Here is an 18,217-nt window from a genome sequence, read left to right on the forward strand (position 1 = left end):
TCTATGTGTAAAGGCCCTCAGTGGTAACGAGCCGTGTCTAAACTGAATGTAAAGTTTCTTAGCCATAGGGGGTTGGATAACATCCAAGAAAACTTCAAACTGGGGACTAATCTTAATATCCAGAAAGGTGTCAGTAAGCCTTCCCAGAGAGGAATGCAGTAAAATTTCCTTCCGATACAATTGTAAAGCCTCCCGCAGTGATTGCTTAGTTAGTGAGCGGCTTGTCTCTTCCGGTGCGGACCATAGGTCCCCCATCCCTATGAGATAACAAAGGTTCTTTACATATGTTAACCAAGGAATTTTTCCCAATTTCCCCCTTGACAGTATATCGCCGAGATCATGCCTATAACTTGCAAGCTCAGGCGTTGACCAGAGTCGTCTCCAGAACAGGAGAGGGCGATTCAGGGCAATCTCTTCGATAGGAACTAAACCTAGATCCCATCTCAAGGGAATTAAGGGGGTACTCACGGGCAGTTTCAGCAGTCGCCTAATAAAAGAATTCTCAATTGACGATAAGGAAGCAGGAGTACAATATCCCCAGAGTTCAGCGCCGTAAAGCGCACCCCCTCTTGCTTGGGATTTGTAGATTTCCATGGGGGGGCCCAGAGGTTTAGAAGAAGTGTTATTAAAAACCTTCAGGATACCCCCCACTGATTGCGTTAGCTTCAAATTTGCCTTCGCCATGTGAGACCCCCATTTCATTTTGTCATTAAGGGTTACCCCCAAATAATCAAAAGTAGAAACCCTATCCAGCTCAACATCTCCCATCTTGGGGTGGGGACAGTTGGTTGAATTAGAGCTGAAAACCATAAATTTTGTTTTAGATAGGTTCAGTTCCAGATCCCTTTTTTTACAGAAGGAGCAGAAAGCCTCTAATGTACGCTGGGTGCCCATGTAAGATTTAGACAACAGGAGCGTATCATCCGCGAACATTAGGGCCGGTATCTTACGCCCCGCTAGAATTGGGGAATCCAGATTGGCAGCGCACAAGAGATGCTCAATCAACCCATTAATAAAAAGGGAGAAGAGTGTGGGGGCCAGGACACAACCCTGCCTCACACCCTTTTCAACCGGAAATGGCCCTGAAATTTCCCCGCATCTCCCAAATCTCACCCTTGCGTAGGTGCCTTCATGCAGACGTTTGAATAGATGGCAAAGGTAGGGGGGAGCACCCATCTCTAATAATAAAACTAATAGTTTTTCCCTTTGGACCATATCAAATGCGGACCGAAGGTCCACAAAAATCAAGTAAAGATTGCCTGCACCCATACAGACTGTCTTCCAATAAATTAACTGTAGCCTAAACAATTGATCAATGGTAGAAACCTTTGCTCGAAACCCCGCTTGGAGGGAGGTTAGGATTTGATGGTCCTCCATCCAGGTCTGCAGTCTTGTTAAAAGGACTCGGGCAAACAGCTTCTGTAAGACATCGATCAAACTTATGGGGCGATAATTAGCTGGATCCAAGGGGGAAGATTTTTTATGAATGGGTATAATTTCTGCTCCCAACCAGGTATCCGGGATCTCAAGGCCCTGCAGAATGGCATTAAAGTATACCCGAATGTAGGGGGCCCAAATTTTTAATTTGCTTCTATACAGATCACCAGGGATCCTATCGAGCCCCGGAGCTTTCCCTACTGATAGGGTGCTAAGGGCCAACTCTATTTCTGGAAGGGAAAAGGATCGACTCACTGAATCTTCCTGGTCCATTTGATTCATTACAGAGGCATTAGGCTGGATTACCGGGTCCAATCCACCACTAGGGTTACTGAGAGAATAAAGGGGTTTAAAATGCGCAAGCCAAACCTCCTCACTGAGATTGGGAATAATAGCAGGGCTGCTTGCTGCCGTGCCGGTACGAACAATGTTCCAAAAAGCCCTCGAATCACGATCTGCTAATGCTTGTTTCATATTTTGCCACCTTAGATCCTCCCACTCAGATTTTGCCTCCTTAATCAGATTTTTGTAAAGGGCCCTCGCAGCTTGGATACTAGACTGTGTACCCTTTTTTACCTCTTTAATCAGGGCAGTCTTGGCCAGCCTACAAGAACTATTGTACCAATGCTCAGGCCTTGAAACCCTCGGCCTTGCCACAGTAGAACTGTAGAAAAAGCCAACCAGGCCACCGAGGAGTTCCTTATGAATATTCTGGAAATCTAGGAGATGATTCTGCGGGATATCCCCATTGGGGCTCAAAAGGTGGGAACCCACCTCCAGGGAGCGAGTGACACTGCTATATAATGCTGCAAGCTTTGTCTCATCGGTCACGACCCTTGCCCACCTAATCCGTCTACTTCCTGCAGCTAGCACCAAGTTCTCACTATTCGATGGTGTTAGGCCCTGTGGGACTACGCTGCCACCAATATTATTTACCAGTTCCAATGACAATAAGTTGTGGTCACTATCGACCCTAGGTATAACGGAAAAAGCTGCTAAATAGCCCCAAAATTCCACATTCACCAGGATGTAGTCGATAGTCGAACAATTCCCGGGTCTATTAAAGGTGAATGAACCCGGTACATCAGGAAAAAGTCTACCATTGCAAGCCCTCAAGGAATGCGCGATGGCAAGCTTGTTGATCTCGAGGGCTAGTGGGAGAAGACGTTTGGCAGGATAGATGGTAGGGTCTGGAATTTTGTAGTTTTCGTCCTCATCACAGGTAGGAGAGGGAATCCCAAGGAGGGGTTCAAAGTGACAATTAAAATCCGCACCTATTAATTTATGAGACGCAGGGGGAAGGGAATGTAATATATCATCTAGAGCACCCAGAATCGATAGACCCAGCTGTACCGGATGAGGACGCAGGTAGACATTTAGTACTACCAGCGAGTATCCGGCAGGAAAGGTAAGTGACAGACACAAGATATCAGGGGACTTTGAATCTACGGGCTTTACAGAGCAACCTAAGTGGGTTGCAACCCAAACAACTAACCCCCCCGAAGGTCTGCCCCTGGCACCTTGGGCCGCAGGAACAGAAAAAGATGCATAGCCCGCCCTCACTGGAATGTGCCGTAGCCATGTTTCTTGGAATAGACAAATATCATAATTGTCCCTTAACTCTCCCCACTCTGGGTCAGAGAGTTTGGACTCCAATCCAGCCACATTCCAGGACCCTACTAAAGGTCTACGTGTAGGTGTACGGAGGGAACTGGCCACCAAGGGGACAGAGATGGTAGAACAGTGAGAAGCAGTTTGCTCAGGGGGGCCCAACTCAGAGCGCCCTTCCGTAGAGCTATTGTTCAGAAGCAAAAAAGAGGTGGAAGTGAGTCCTATCCCGGTACCAAGTACAGCCATGGAGAAATCCATCTCCACACCATGGCCATCCCTGCCCAAACTCCCCCTCGTATGCATGAGCCTTCCCTTGTTATGCCTCAGAGATGGTGGTCAATCCACGGAACTAAGCACATCAAAACGGTTGGCAACCGGGATATTGAAGTAGGAATTATGAGAGGCTTGGTGGAAGTAGGGTAGTTCCACGGGGTTCAGAACATTGGAATGAGGGTAGAAATACCCCAAATGACAAGTGTCAATGGAACCTAGTTTGAACTTCCCGCCCAGATCCAATATATGGCCGACTACTCTAGGGTCCCTAAAATTAATTAGGACACAATCCCCACCGATGTCCTTTGGTCGAGTCCCTAGCCAGCTAACCCTGCGAACAAAAAGGATCTCCCCTCTACCTACTCCATTCAATGGTCTATTTTTAGACAACCAGTGGATGACTTTATTTTTTAGTTCATAGTATGTTTCCCCCTTAGCATTTGTTAGTGGAGGAACTCCTGTAAGCACGATCACATCGGGTGCTACCTCGGGGGGGAGCTGTACAAGGGGAGAGGAATCAGCCAGGCTCCGTGAAACTGAATTCCCACCCAAATTAGAAAGAAGCCTACCCCCACCAGGGGTCCGTGGAATAAGATCCTTGTTACTGTGGGGCTGATCACATGCTGGTGGAGCAATAGAAACTCGGGAGGTGACCGAGGGCATAGGGGGACCACCAGAAAAAGGAGGGGGAGATGGCAGCGCCGAGGGTGGCTGAACTAAAACAGAAAGAGTAGGGTGCGAGGGGGAAATAAAATGACCCTGTGTAGTGGGATTGTTAATCGTGGCTTGAGTACCAACACCCTCCACGCTACCAGAGTTATGCAGTAGATGGTGATTTGGCTGCTTCTTCCCAATACCTTTGGTATTGATTAAGGATACCAACCTGTCGATCTTAGATGACAGTGTTTTTAAAAGAAGGTTTAGGGAGTGGTCTATATGCGACTGTAGGTCTATTAATAGATCAGAAGCCCAGACCGGTGGGTTAGAAATGGGAGGGTGTTGGGCCAGAACTGGAAGGGCAGGCCTAGCTGCAGAGGCGGCAGGATGTATGCTCCTTTTTTTGGTTTTCTGTTTTTTTTTCCTTGGCTTTTCCTGCTTCTTGGGCGCCACTATGGAAACCAAGGAGGATGATAATGGACCGACTTCCGCTTGCTCAGACTCATCTAATATCGCCTGTGCACAAGGTAGGTGGGTAAAGGAGGGCAACATAGATGACATAGCTTCCATGTCCACCTGATTTAAAGACGAATCAGCCAAACCGTCAAAAGGGGGTGCCATAGTAAATGCAGGGGTAATGGACAGCCGTCTTTCCGTATTTTCAATGGCTGTAGCAACCACCCCAATTGTTTTCTGCAGCATTTTATCTATAGCTGTGAGACTTGGAAGCGGCGGATTTGAATTCGCTAGTTGTCTAGTCATAGGGCGACTCGTTGAAGGTTTAGAGTGTTTCCCCATAATTCAGGTGCAGCCTAACAAGCTGGTGTAATGCAGGAAAGAACCCCTATAGAAGGAAATAGCTAATATCTAACAATATTTGTTAAAAAATAGAACACTCTATGCACAGCTTATGGCTGAATGCTACATATAATAACAAAAGTCAAAATAACCAGCGGAGAATAGAAGTCCAAACTAACCCGGTGTCCGCGACCAAGAGTTGTGGCCCAGCCCGTCCTCCTTCGGCCTATGACGGGCAAGGACGGGCCCGCCCTTGGCCCGGGCTTCGCCCGGGCGCTGCCCGCGCGCGTCCCGCGCTGCGGGTCTCGTCCCGGAGTTTTGACCCTCCCCGGCGCTGCCTGATGACGGCTTTGGCGGGCGCCCGGGTGAGGGTATGATGGGAGATGTAGTTTGGCGAGGTTCGCTCCGCCGTTCCCCTCACGGCACCACGAGCGCTGTAGACACCAGGGCACAAGTTCAAAGGCAAAACGCCGTTCCCCTCACGGCTGACAAAGCGATGAGCAGCTTCAAAGAAGTGCTGTGGAGCGTCCCGCGCTGCGGGTCTCGTCCCAGAGTTTTGACCCTCCCCGGCACTGCCTGATGACGGCTTTGGCGGGCGCCCGGGTGAGGGTATGATGGGAGATGTAGTTTGGCGAGGTTCGCTCCGCCGTTCCCCTCACGGCACCACGAGCGCTGTAGACACCAGGGCACAAGTTCAAAGGCAAAACGCCGTTCCCCTCACGGCTGACAAAGCGATGAGCAGCTTCAAAGAAGTGCTGTGGAGCGTCCCGCGCTGCGGGTCTCGTCCCGGAGTTTTGACCCTCCCCGGCGCTGCCTGATGACGGCTTTGGCAGGCGCCCGGGTGAGGGTATGATGGGAGATGTAGTTTGGCGAGGTTCGCTCCGCCGTTCCCCTCACGGCACCACGAGCGCTGTAGACACCAGGGCACAAGTTCAAAGGCAAAACGCCGTTCCCCTCACGGCTGGCAAAGCGATGAGCAGCTTCAAAGAAGTGCTGTGGAGCGTCCGAGATTTGATGGACTGTTTTGCTTTGTCTTTGTTTCTCAGTGAAATTCGTCTGAAATGCAAACGATGATGCGAAGTCATAAGAAGCAGACGGGCTAATAGGGGGAGGGGGTGTTTAAAGCGGCGGATGCATCAGTTCTGCTCCAGAGGCTGTGTACGAAGCAGACGTCACTCTCCGCAGGACGCCCGGATGTATTCCCTTCGCACCCCACAGCGACAAGCCTCCGTCTGTGCCCCCTTCCCACCTTTGTGGGAATGATTGTTTTTGTGCAGGAAGGGATACCTGCACAAAAACAATCATTGATTTCATTTTCCTCTTTCTACGCGTAGAAAAAGGAAAAAACAAGGAGAAATAAAAGTATTTTTACAAGGAGAAATAAAAGTATTTCTCCTCGTTGCACCACTCCTATGCCTCCTCTGGGGAGGCGTAGGATTCTGACGCATTCCCAGGATTCAAAATTTTTGTACCTTCTGGAATGTTTTAGATTTCTTGGATGTTGCATGGGAACACCACCAGCAACACCCATGGAATGCCCTTTTCACACAGAGAAATGTGTGAAAGGGGCCTATATTTACAAGGCCATGAAAAGTCACGCAGGGTGACTTTACGTGGCCTTGTACATATGAGCAGGCACACTGCGCTGCCCGTGCATCAAAAAAAGTGACCCACCGGTGGCACAATGGCCTTGTAAAGGAGGTCCTTTGTTTTTAAACGTCTTCAAGACAGCATCAGGAACAGAGGATACTCATATACAACATTAAGAAGCTCATTAGTAACAGGATACATCTTTCAGAACTAAAAATGACAGCCTAGCACAACCTGTATTATAGAAATCAGGAATGGGGTTAGGGAGAGCACAGCAATGTCCAATGATAAATCCCAAAATATTGCTAATAAGGGCACTGGGACAAGTGGATGAGAGATGTCTGGAATGAAAGCTAGAGGTAAAGGCAGGTTCTGTGTGCACTCTCCTAGATTTTCTGGTCAGCTAGAGCCATTCTCAAGAAAGTTCAAGGTACTCTGGGAAACATTGAAAAACCTCTGTTACCTGCTATATCCTATTTATTTAACTTCGAACCACATCATTATCCTTCAAGCTCTTCTAAAGATGGGTGTCGACACTGGGGCTAAGGTCGACATGGGATTCGAGTAGCGGATTACTCTGCAAGCCTTGATGAGGATGAGGGGAGTTTTGCTGCAGTAAGTGAAAAGACCAACAAGGAAAGAGGTGTTGCTTGAGTTATCCATAGAGAGGGCTCAGAAGGAAATATGGGCAGATTATTTCTAGATTTGATAGGACTGAGCAACATCAGAAAGAGATCCATGTGACATTTGTGTTCGTAGACAAGTATCTGTATGATTTATACTTAAAGTCTCAAATTTTAGGGCTGTCAGTAATTAAGGCACAAGCTAAGGCTGAACAACTTGCACAGACTGTTGTAAAACTCGAAGACAATGAGTTGCTACTGCTAGAAAGATGCAGGCCCATGTAAAACCAGGCATGTCAAAACAATTTGCACATAAGTATGATCCCTGAGGAAGCAGAAAGACTGGATATAAAAACCTCTGTGGTAAAGGTGTTGATGAACTCAATCCCAAATGACGGGTGTGAGAAATAAATGGCTAATGAGATTCAAAGAGTACACAGAGCCCCATTTATAGAAATGCTAGAATCCTAGGAAAGCTCTGAGTGTGTCTTTAGCCTTGAAAGAGATTGAGGCAGCGGGGTTAAAATTCCTCAATTTGGTTGAGTCTTCCACAAAGCAAAGAGGATAGGAGGTATTAACTGAAACAGAGAATGGAGGCAGTAAGAATACAAGTGGCCAAAATACAGTTATAATTATGAATAGATGTGATAGGTCATTTTAGATTTGATTAACCATGACATGTTATGCTGGACTTCTGATGTAGGCAAAACTACTGTGTATTATCCGTAATGGCCTGCTGTGAGAGACTCATTCAACGATTTACGACTTTATGCAATGTCTTATAGGGCATCTCCTAGACATATTGCGATGTGAATGGGTACTCTTTTCATTTGAATGTCAACATATGTAACTAAGACAAGTACCAATGTGTTTATGTATCGCTCTACAATGACTGGACAATTGCTGTGAAAAAACAATAAAAACAAATAAAATAAAAAAAACAAATACAGTTATAATTATGCCTGGGTGGTGAACTCTGCTCTGTTCGCAGAGTTTGCGGAGTTTTTCACACTCCGTGTTTCGCGGAGCTCACGCATCTCGCGGAGTTCCAAAAACCTCCGCTCCGCGAAGCAGAGTTTTTACCTCGCTTGCGCTCGCCAACGGTAAGTTGTTGATCTCAAGCGAGGACAATCCAACGCTAGACCACTTCCTTCGAGATTTCCAATCTCAACATGGGCGGTCGCAGATGGTCGCTACTGCTCGCATTGAGAAACCCGTTCACGTTTAGGAAGGTGCCGCTCAATTAGAATTTCTACTTGAGCGGCAGAAAGAAGCAGTGCCCTCTTGCACTGAGCGAGATTCCGTTAGCGCTGATTTTACAGAGCAGGACAAACACCCAGCACTAAAAATCAGTGCAAACGGAGCTAGGTAACCCACACTGTCGCTCGCAGAACTCCATGAAGCTTGGCAGTGTTTTTTGTCACTTTGCTGAGTTCCGCATAGTGGAACTCGGGACTCCGCGAACTCCGCCCAGGCTTAGTTATAATTCATTGAGATGTCGATGATGTTATGGAACAACTTTAAAATGGTTACAAAAGATAATGAGCTTGGAGTCAATCAGGCAGTGAATACCTAAAGGAGCAAATTTATTGATTTGTAGCCCAATGCAGAGCAGCAACCAAAGTTGCTGCACTGCGTTTCGCAAGTGGAAGAAAGCAGCTCATTTATTAGAAATGGCCTACTGCTGCCGTCATCTCCTGCACTGGTACACTAACAGGCTGCCTACTGCCAAACATAGCATTTGCACCATGGTGCAGAGGTGTGTACTTGATGTTTTACAAAGGATTTGTACTGGAAGCATATCTTCCTATTACACAATCCTATCCTGAGACAAATTCTAATATACAACATGTATTGTATGCGTTCTGTGCGGTTGTCTAACATAATATCAATGACCAAAATATTGTGTGGACAGAATATGGTGTCAAAAATATTGCGGACCAAAATATCGAGAAGGTAAGTGCATATACATATGTATACAGTTACTATTCTTCACTCCTGATCTACGTGCCTGGAAGGCATATTCTCAAGGTATATATATATGGAGTTAAATATAGGAAAAGTTTGCTTAAACAGAGAAACTTACTTTCACAATATTTTGTCCTCAATATTCTTGACACAAAATTTTGTATTTTGCTCGAAAGATATTTTCGATGTTTGGTCCAAACACCTAGGGACTCATTTATAACGAAGTCCTGCAGTGCGGCACAGCAAGTCACCTTTCTGCACTGCACAGCGTGACAGGGAAAGGGCAGGAATGTTCCGTATTTAAGGCAATATGCCGCATTCCTGTTCTTTCCCTTGTGCTGGCACTGTTTTGGCAGCCGAGTAACCAATGCAGGCACCATTTCACCATGGTGCATGGGTGCCTGTGTTGCATGCAGGATTGTTTTTGTGCAGGAAGGGGCACCTTTCTGCCCAAAACCAATCCTGGGAGGCATATTAGAAAGAGGAAGAAACAAGAAGAAATATAGATATTTTTCTTTGGTACGCTCCGCTGGAAAGGTGTAGATTTTTGGTGTTTTTCAGGTTTCCAAGTTCTTGTAAATCTGGGGATGTGTCAAAATCCATGGGAGTTGCGTGGGTACACGCATGCAACATCCATGGAATGCTTACCTAGGGCAGAGTAGCGCAACAAAGCGATTTGCATTGCATTGTGTTACTCTAAATGTTTGAAGTAATTCAGAGCTACGCAAAGTAGGTTTGCGTGGCTTCAAAAATCTGACTTAGAGGTTTGTATCATTCATGTACCATGAGGCGTTGTGCAAACCGGATGCAAGCCTCTCCAAAATGAGGCCCCCACTGTACAGTGCAGCACATATGCAATATGTGAAAGATCTGGAGGAAAACACCTCCAAGTTAGTGCATGCTTTAATGAGTCCTAATTTTTTTGATTCAAAGCCCGTTCTGATCATGTTGGTAGATTGGACCTTGCATCAAAAACTAGGGTGTTTGTGGTGATCTGCCCATTTCAGGGCCATTTAGTGCCCCCCCCCCCGCCCGACGCATAGTGAAGTAAATCAGCTGAGAGCACTATGTGCGGTTAGGAAAGGGCACCTTTGCTGCAAAATATACTTTTGGCGATAGAAACACATACCTTTCTTAGCAACATAAATCTGCAGCAACAAGAACAATGAAAGTTTTCAAAAATCAATTACTTACAAGCCAACACAGTGGGCAGCGGACATCACCCAGTTTGTACTAATGAGTGATCCACCACACATGTGAGACCAGTAATCAGGATCACTATAGGGGGCTGTTTGGAGGGAGACCTGTGTGCAAAGATAAACATTTTTTAAAACACATATCAATATTGCACAGCAGCCACTTGTCAACTTAACAGAATAAATGAGCCCATGTCAAAAACAATATATCATACAGGGAACATCTTCATGCTTGTATCAGTATGTGGTAACTTAATTTACAGAGCTTCACTGTTCATTTAAATATCCTCTCACTATCATACTGGGGAGGAAATGTAGGATAACAGCCAGAGCTGCTGAACCCAGTTTGAGGCCCAGCCCTGGCTCAACAGCCAATGATCCTGGGCAAATCACTTAATTTTCCCGTGCAGAAAAATCTGAAATATGTAATGCAATTTGGTGCTCGTGTAAAGCGCTCTAATGCCCTTGGGCCAAGTTTGAGCTACATAAAATGACCCAAAGAAGGAAGTAAGCAAAGCCAAAGGGGATGATGGACGGAGTGTTGAACATTGCAAGCACTCTCCCCCAGTCAACTGATCTGGGTTTAATCCATCATCATTCTTTAGCTCACTCCTCCACCCCAGTTCAGACATGGCCATATGCAAATCAGTCTGACCCTGTGCCTCATGAGAACAGTCCATCCCGAACTGCCAAGCCATGTCTTCCCTGGACCAGAAACAAGCATCCTGGGACGGGTTTCTGGCTAATCAGCCGTCATCAGCCAGGCTAGCTTGAATCCAGTGGCAAAGTGAGCAAGGGACCCACGTTTGGGCATACCCTGCCAAATTAGGGCGAACAAAGCAAAACCAAAGGGGATGATGGACAGAGTGTTGAACATTGCAAGCACTCACCCCCAGTCAACTAGTCCTAGGATGCTTGATTCCAGTCCAAGGAGGAATTGGCTTGGCAGTTCGGGCTGGACTGTTCCCATAAGGCACAGGGTCAAGACTGATTTGCATATGGCTGGGTTCAAACTGGAATGGCATGGTGAGCAAAAAAACGATGGATTTAGGCCCAGATCTCTGTACTGGGGTGAATGTATGACATTTTTCTGCATTCTGTCCATCAATTGTTGTTTTTGCATTTTTCACCCCGAGTGGGACGGGTATGCCCAGACGTGAGTCCTGTGCTCTCCATGCCACTGGAATCAAGCTATCCTGGCTGAAGAGGGGTGAAACCCCGAAACCGGTCTTAGGATGCTTGTTTCCAGTCCAGGGAGGAATTGGCTTGGCAGTTCGGGCTAGACTGTTCCCATGAGGCACAGGGTCAAGACTGATTTGCATATGGCTGGGTTCAAACTGGAATGGCATGGTGAGGAAAAAAACGATGGATTTAGGCCCAGATCTCTGTACTGGGGTGAATGTATGACATTGTTCTGCATTCTGTCCATCAACTGTTGTTTTTGCATTTGTCACCCAAAGAAGGAAGTAGCCAGCCTGGACCATGCATGATGGTTCTCCTCAGCCAAACTGGAGATTGAACCATGATATCCTGTTTAGATATTTCACAGGTGAACATCAGCCCACCCCTCTCAGATATGGTGCCTGCCAACCACACCTTGAGCAGCCGCAAACCAATGCTTAAATGCCTTAAAGACAGAGCTCGTCAACATTGTGCACCCAGAGGCAATAAAAAATGGCCACCAGCACACTTCCTTCAAAATAGCTCCAGTGTGCTTACCTGCCATTTATAACTGTTCCTAGCGGCTTCATTGCCGCCAATCACACGGTCCGCTTGGATGTCATTGTGGACGTCATGGTTGAGAATGTGACAGGAAGTAAGACCTGTTGAGAAGGAAAACACAGGTGATTAGCATCTGTCTAGTTTTAATTTGAAGCCATGTCAGTAAACCTGTCTCACTTTATAGGTGGGGATGGTAAATAGCCATCGTCAGATAAATGAGCCTTATCTAGAATTCTGTATGTATTTACTTTATGTTAAATACCCATGTTTTAGCTATCACTGAGCCCAATAATGTAAACCCACTCAGCCATAGGTTTACACTTTAAATATCTGGAATGAGCATATGGAGCAACCGAATGGGAGAGTTGTGCTGCTCGTGACCTCTGGCCTAGACAAAAAGATACCCACTGACAGCAGAGGGCTTTCTTCACGCCTAACATACCCCCAGGAGCATCTCCCACTATAGCTACTGAGACTGCTCGAGGTTGGTCCTCTCCCTCGCCTGAAGAGGCTCACATGAACACCTGAGTCTGACTCCCAGGACAGTCACTTTGGGAAGATAAGATCTGTGTTTAAAAGCGAACAAGATCATGGATCTCGAGGAACAACAACTTGCTCCAATATTTTTATTCACAGATTTCCAAATGACCAGGCAGTAAAACAATCCAGGATGCACTTCAATCACTGAATCAGCAGTTACAGCTTCGCTTTCTCAGAAACCTACTGATGAGGAGTTGGGTAGTTTTTCAGGTGTACCTCACAGTAATCCGTTGAAGTGAAATGTCCATACACGTACCCCCAATAAGAGTTCACAACGGTACCCAGGCATCTGCACACATTTCTCCAACACACCCCAGGTTGTCTTCTAACTTGGAGTCTATTAATATAACCAATGCTCACATTTTTACGCCAATGACGATTCGCTCAAATCCATACACCAAAAATCATACACAGAGCTTCTAGCTAGCACCCAATGGATTGTAGTACATCTCTTGGCAAGTAAAAGATCTGGAACTGCTCAATATCTAAACCAAGAAAACTGGACCCAAAACCTTCTACAATTGTCCCACCTGACATTCCCCAAAAATTCACAATTTTGCACATTAAAATCTCATGTTGAAATTTTCCTTCATGAGTTCCATATCTTGGACAGCTATGGCTGCAAGGTAAAACCTTTGAAGATATTTAAAGTGTATGAGACAAACTCTAGCATTACTGGATGCTGTCTTAGTATATGCCATTATCTTAGGCCATAATTTATCAGAGACAGGCTGACCGTAAACTCCATTCCCTTTAGATTTAATAGCTAGTTCTCATCTTGGGCAATCTCCACACAGTGATCTGTAGAGCGACGACACTGGACCTCCACCCTAGGTCAAAGACGGGGTCTCCAAAATAGATCCATTTTCCAGAGTTCTGTTGAGGAACACCTCCCATGAGTCACGTGAGGCTCTCGACAGTCTGGTATGAAGCAAGAAGTGTTCTATGTGGACTCCCATCTACGGGCTAGCCTTCAACCAAATGTTTATCAGCAATCCCCTGATCCTTCAGAGTGTCTGGGTAAAACCCCGGTCCAAGAATTATAGGGCGATGAGATGGTGCGATTTGTCATCATCCCTTAGAAAAAAAACAAGGGTCCATCTGCTCTGAAGAGGGCTGCCTGCTGGTAAATGAATGACCTAAAATGTGTTCCTTTCTGCAGCAGAGGGAATGGCTAAAAGGATGTAGTGGCATGGGGTGCACTGACCAGATAAGTGAGAAAAATCTTATCTCTTACGTTGTGGAATTGGCATTGGTGTAATTGAATAGGACATGGACCCAGCTACACAAGTAAACTTGAGTTGGCCTGGGATCCCAGGCGTCCCGGGCTACTGGATCAGAACTGCCATCCATGTGATGACCACAAACAATTCTGGAGACTGGATCACAGAGACAGCCTATAGATCCAGATGAGGCCTCACAGGAAGGATCGAAGTGTCCACAAATCATCAGTGGTGCCAGCTGTGGTGTACAGGAGTCAACAAGGTGGGTGCATATATTGCATCTTTTGCAATAGGTTTTTGTATCCAAGACAGACATGCTAGACTCATTAGAACCGAGATCTGAAGACGCCTGGGGGTGCTTTGTCCCATTCTGGCCAGGCACCGTCTATGAAAGTATATAGGGATGCTGCTTTCAGAGATGTTATAATGTATTTGCATTCACATGCCCAGTTCTCTATATGTTCAGTCATGTGCAAAGAAGTCCTAGTGCAGTGAAGTTCTGACTCCTTATGCATTACCAGCGGTGTGATCATTCATGCGGTACAAACCTAAGGCCCAGTTAGCAGAGCGTCAATTGCACTCTAGAAACTAATTATGAAGTGGCGTGTTGAAATAATGGGTCTCACAAGTGACTGTTTTGTAACATATCAAATGTTGCCTTTGTTGACGCTGAACTATTAAAAACAATCGAAAATGAAGTGAATTTATTTGACAAGGCCATTTTGATGATTAGGTAGTAACATACCTTTATCTTTTATGGCATAAGAATGGGGGGAGGGGCTACCTGTTATTGATCACAATGGGCCCAATTAATACAAGTAATTGCAAATCTCAATTTAAATTAGTGGTGCAAATTTCATCAGTTATGTTCAAATGTCCATAATCTTAATTTTAGGAATATAGTGGGTTCTTGAGAAGTACTACCTGCAAGTAGACCAGCATCCACAAACTCCTGATGTTGTGGGTATTCAAGAAGCCCTCACAAGTAGTTTCCCATCCTGAAACATTTGCAACTTTACTGAAAATGCTTGCAGGTTGGGAACGCGAACATCCTGATATTCAATAGATGTGTAGCAGAAAGATTTTTTCCAAGGTGAAAATATTTTTGCCTGTCGAGAAACAAAAACATTAAATGCGATGCTGCACATTTGCATCACATTTTTCAATGCAGAAATTTGCGTTTGCAAATGTTATGTACTTGAATACTCCCGGAAATGTATGACTTGCATTGATTTCCAGACATCTAGATTATTTTGTGAATCCCTGAAAAGTCATACATTTGTCTTTGATCTATAAATAATCTTACAGGAGCAAATTTGTGACTTTTCCTGCCCTTTGTAAATTGAGCTGGGTGTGAATGACAACAGGTTAACAAAAGTGGAAGTGATGTAGAACAGCAGGAGAAGGTTAGTGGTCAGATTCACTTGAATGGAACAGAAGAAAAGGGTCAGTGGTAGAAGAACTGAGGTCGTGAAAGTGGTAATCGAACCAACTGGAGGTGTACAAATGAATGGGTGAAAAGTGGCTGCGAAAAAGCATGAGAAAAATGTGCATGATATAACACCACAAACTGAATCATCACTAGATCTTTTCTGACTGAAGGGAAGGTGGTACAACATTCAATAGAATTATGGGCAAAATGTGAAAAGCCATTTAGCAGTCGCAAAGCCTGTAGCTCGCTAACTCATACAATTTGTGACTGTTATATGGCTTTTTTTTTTAATGTACTAAACCCATTTGGTGAAGTGGTAAGTGCTTGCCAAATTGCAAAACTGATCTAGAAATATAAGAAACAAAAACTGTATAGAGCTCGCGATTGCAGAGACGTCTTGGTGCTGGCATTCCTGCAACAAGACATAATACTCATTTATAGAATTAATGACAGGCCATGCAGTCAGTAAAAGCCATGTCTTTAGCATCTTTATAAAGGAGGAGTGATTTGATTGGGATCTCAATGCCAAAGGCATAGAGTTCCAAAGTGTACAGGCTAGGAAGGAGAAACTTCTCCCTCCCCAACTTGCCTTTTTTATTTTTTTGACGGAGACAAGTCTTGCATAGCTAGATCAAAGAGTTCGGGTAGGTACGAGCCAGGTGAAACCCTCTGGAAAATATGGAAGAGCACTGCTATGTATGGCTTTATGAGCTTTACACAGAGCATTGAATTTAACTCTTTCACTGACAGGAAGCTAGTGAAGATGTCCAATTCTCTTGGAAGCAGAAGCAAATTTGGTATTCCCAAGAACAAACGAGCAGTCGCATTTTGAAGGGATTGGAGCTTCAGTAGCAAGCGTTTCTGGGTAGCCAGGTATAAGGCATTGCAATAATCTAATTTAGATTGCTTGCTGACTAATCACTTGTGAAACTTGTTGTAGCGCTGGCGCTTTTGCGAGCGCTGTATATCTGGAACTACTGGCCTTTGGCTTTTTAAAACTCCCTCGTTTTGTATCTTATTTAGTTTTTAATTCTGAATTATTCCCTGGTTTTATTCTCTAGGTCCCCCTGCTTGCACTATAATTTGTATTGCTCACCGCTGTTGGGCGGGTCCATCTCCGGGTCTCATTGAAGTCGATAGGGCGCCATCTTAGGAGTACTACGAGGTGAGCGTGTGGCTTGGACGCTCTAGCTCTCCGTAGGGCCATAGACACTTGAAAAGGGAGGTAAACTGTCTGCTCTCCCTTGCTGACTAATCACTTGTGAAACTTGTTGTAGCGCTGGCGCTTTTGCGAGCGCTGTATATCTGGAACTACTGGCCTTTGGCTTTTTAAAACTCCCTCGTTTTGTATCTTATTTAGTTTTTAATTCTGAATTATTCCCTGGTTTTATTCTCTAGGTCCCCCTGCTTGCACTATAATTTGTATTGCTCACCGCTGTTGGGCGGGTCCATCTCCCGGTCTCATTGAAGTCGATAGGGCGCCATCTTAGGAATACTACGAGGTGAGCGTGTGGCTTGGACGCTCTAGCTCTCCGTAGGGCCATAGACACTTGAAAAGGGAGGTAAACTGTCTGCTCTCCCTTGCTGACTAATCACTTGTGAAACTTGTTGTAGCGCTGGCGCTTTTGCGAGCGCTGTATATCTGGAACTACTGGCCTTTGGCTTTTTAAAACTCCCTCGTTTTGTATCTTATTTAGTTTTTAATTCTGAATTATTCCCTGGTTTTATTCTCTAGGTCCGCCTGCTTGCACTATAATTTGTATTGCTCACCGCTGTTGGGCGGGTCCCTCTCCCGGTCTCATTGAAGTCGATAGGGCGCCATCTTAGGAGTACTACGAGGTGAGCGTGTGGCTTGGACGCTCTAGCTCTCCGTAGGGCCATAGACACTTGAAAAGGGAGGTAAACTGTCTGCTCTCCCTTGCTGACTAATCACTTGTGAAACTTGTTGTAGCGCTGGCGCTTTTGCGAGCGCTGTATATCTGGAACTACTGGCCTTTGGCTTTTTAAAACTCTCTCGTTTTGTATCTTATTTAGTTTTTAATTCTGAATTATTCCCTGGTTTTATTCTCTAGGTCCCCCTTCTTGCACTATAATTTGTATTGCTCACCGCTGTTGGGCGGGTCCATCTCCCGGTCTCATTGAAGTCGATAGGGCGCCATCTTAGGAATACTACGAGGTGAGCGTGTGGCTTGGACGCTCTAGCTCTCCGTAGGGCCATAGACACTTGAAAGGGGAGGTAAACTGTCTGCTCTCCCTTGCTGACTAATCACTTGTGAAACTTGTTGTAGCGCTGGCGCTTTTGCGAGCGCTGTATATCTGGAACTACTGGCCTTTGGCTTTTTAAAACTCCCTCGTTTTGTATCTTATTTAGTTTTTAATTCTGAATTATTCCCTGGTTTTATTCTCTAGGTCCGCCTGCTTGCACTATAATTTGTATTGCTCACCGCTGTTGGGCGGGTCCCTCTCCCGGTCTCATTGAAGTCGATAGGGCGCCATCTTAGGAGTACTACGAGGTGAGCGTGTGGCTTGGACGCTCTAGCTCTCCGTAGGGCCATAGACACTTGAAAAGGGAGGTAAACTGTCTGCTCTCCCTTGCTGACTAATCACTTGTGAAACTTGTTGTAGCGCTGGCGCTTTTGCGAGCGCTGTATATCTGGAACTACTGGCCTTTGGCTTTTTAAAACTCCCTCGTTTTGTATCTTATTTAGTTTTTAATTCTGAATTATTCCCTGGTTTTATTCTCTAGATCCCCCTGCTTGCACTATAATTTGTATTGCTCACCGCTGTTGGGCGGGTCCATCTCCCGGTCTCATTGAAGTCGATAGGGCGCCATCTTAGGAGTACTATGAGGTGAGCGTGTGGCTTGGACACTCTAGCTCTCCGTAGGGCCATAGACACTTGAAAAGGGAGTCATGCCTTCGCGCAGCGGACTCGCGCAGCGGAGTCGCCGGACTTCCGCCGGAGTTACGCCTGAGTTCAGCCCGTCTGCGCCCGTCCGCGCTAAGGACGTGCTGATGGGCGGGCTGGCCGACCGGACTCCGCATTGCCCGTTACATATAGTGAAGAATTCTTCAATAGGTGAGTTGCTTGCCTTCAGACCCCGACCTCTAGCTTGCCATCTCTCTCTCTCCCCTGAGGACTTGAGAT

At 45.8% G+C, this 18,217-nt stretch overlaps 1 protein-coding gene across 1 annotated transcript in view; it reads right to left on the reverse strand.

The window, feature by feature from the left end:
- LOC146789736 (elastase-1-like) overlaps positions 1-18,217 on the reverse strand; it is a 169,988-nt gene that overhangs the window by 119,621 nt on the left and 32,150 nt on the right. Inside the window, exons 2-3 of the mRNA XM_085632062.1 lie at positions 11,873-11,976; positions 10,152-10,261 (exon numbers count right to left, since the gene is read on the reverse strand). Coding sequence (XP_085488188.1) covers positions 10,152-10,261; positions 11,873-11,976 — 214 coding nt within the window. The remainder of the gene's footprint in view (positions 1-10,151; positions 10,262-11,872; positions 11,977-18,217) is intronic.

The sequence above is a fragment of the Triturus cristatus genome, chromosome 10 (genome assembly GCF_964204655.1).
Source record: "Triturus cristatus chromosome 10, aTriCri1.1, whole genome shotgun sequence".
Classification (NCBI taxonomy): Eukaryota; Metazoa; Chordata; class Amphibia; order Caudata; family Salamandridae; genus Triturus; species Triturus cristatus.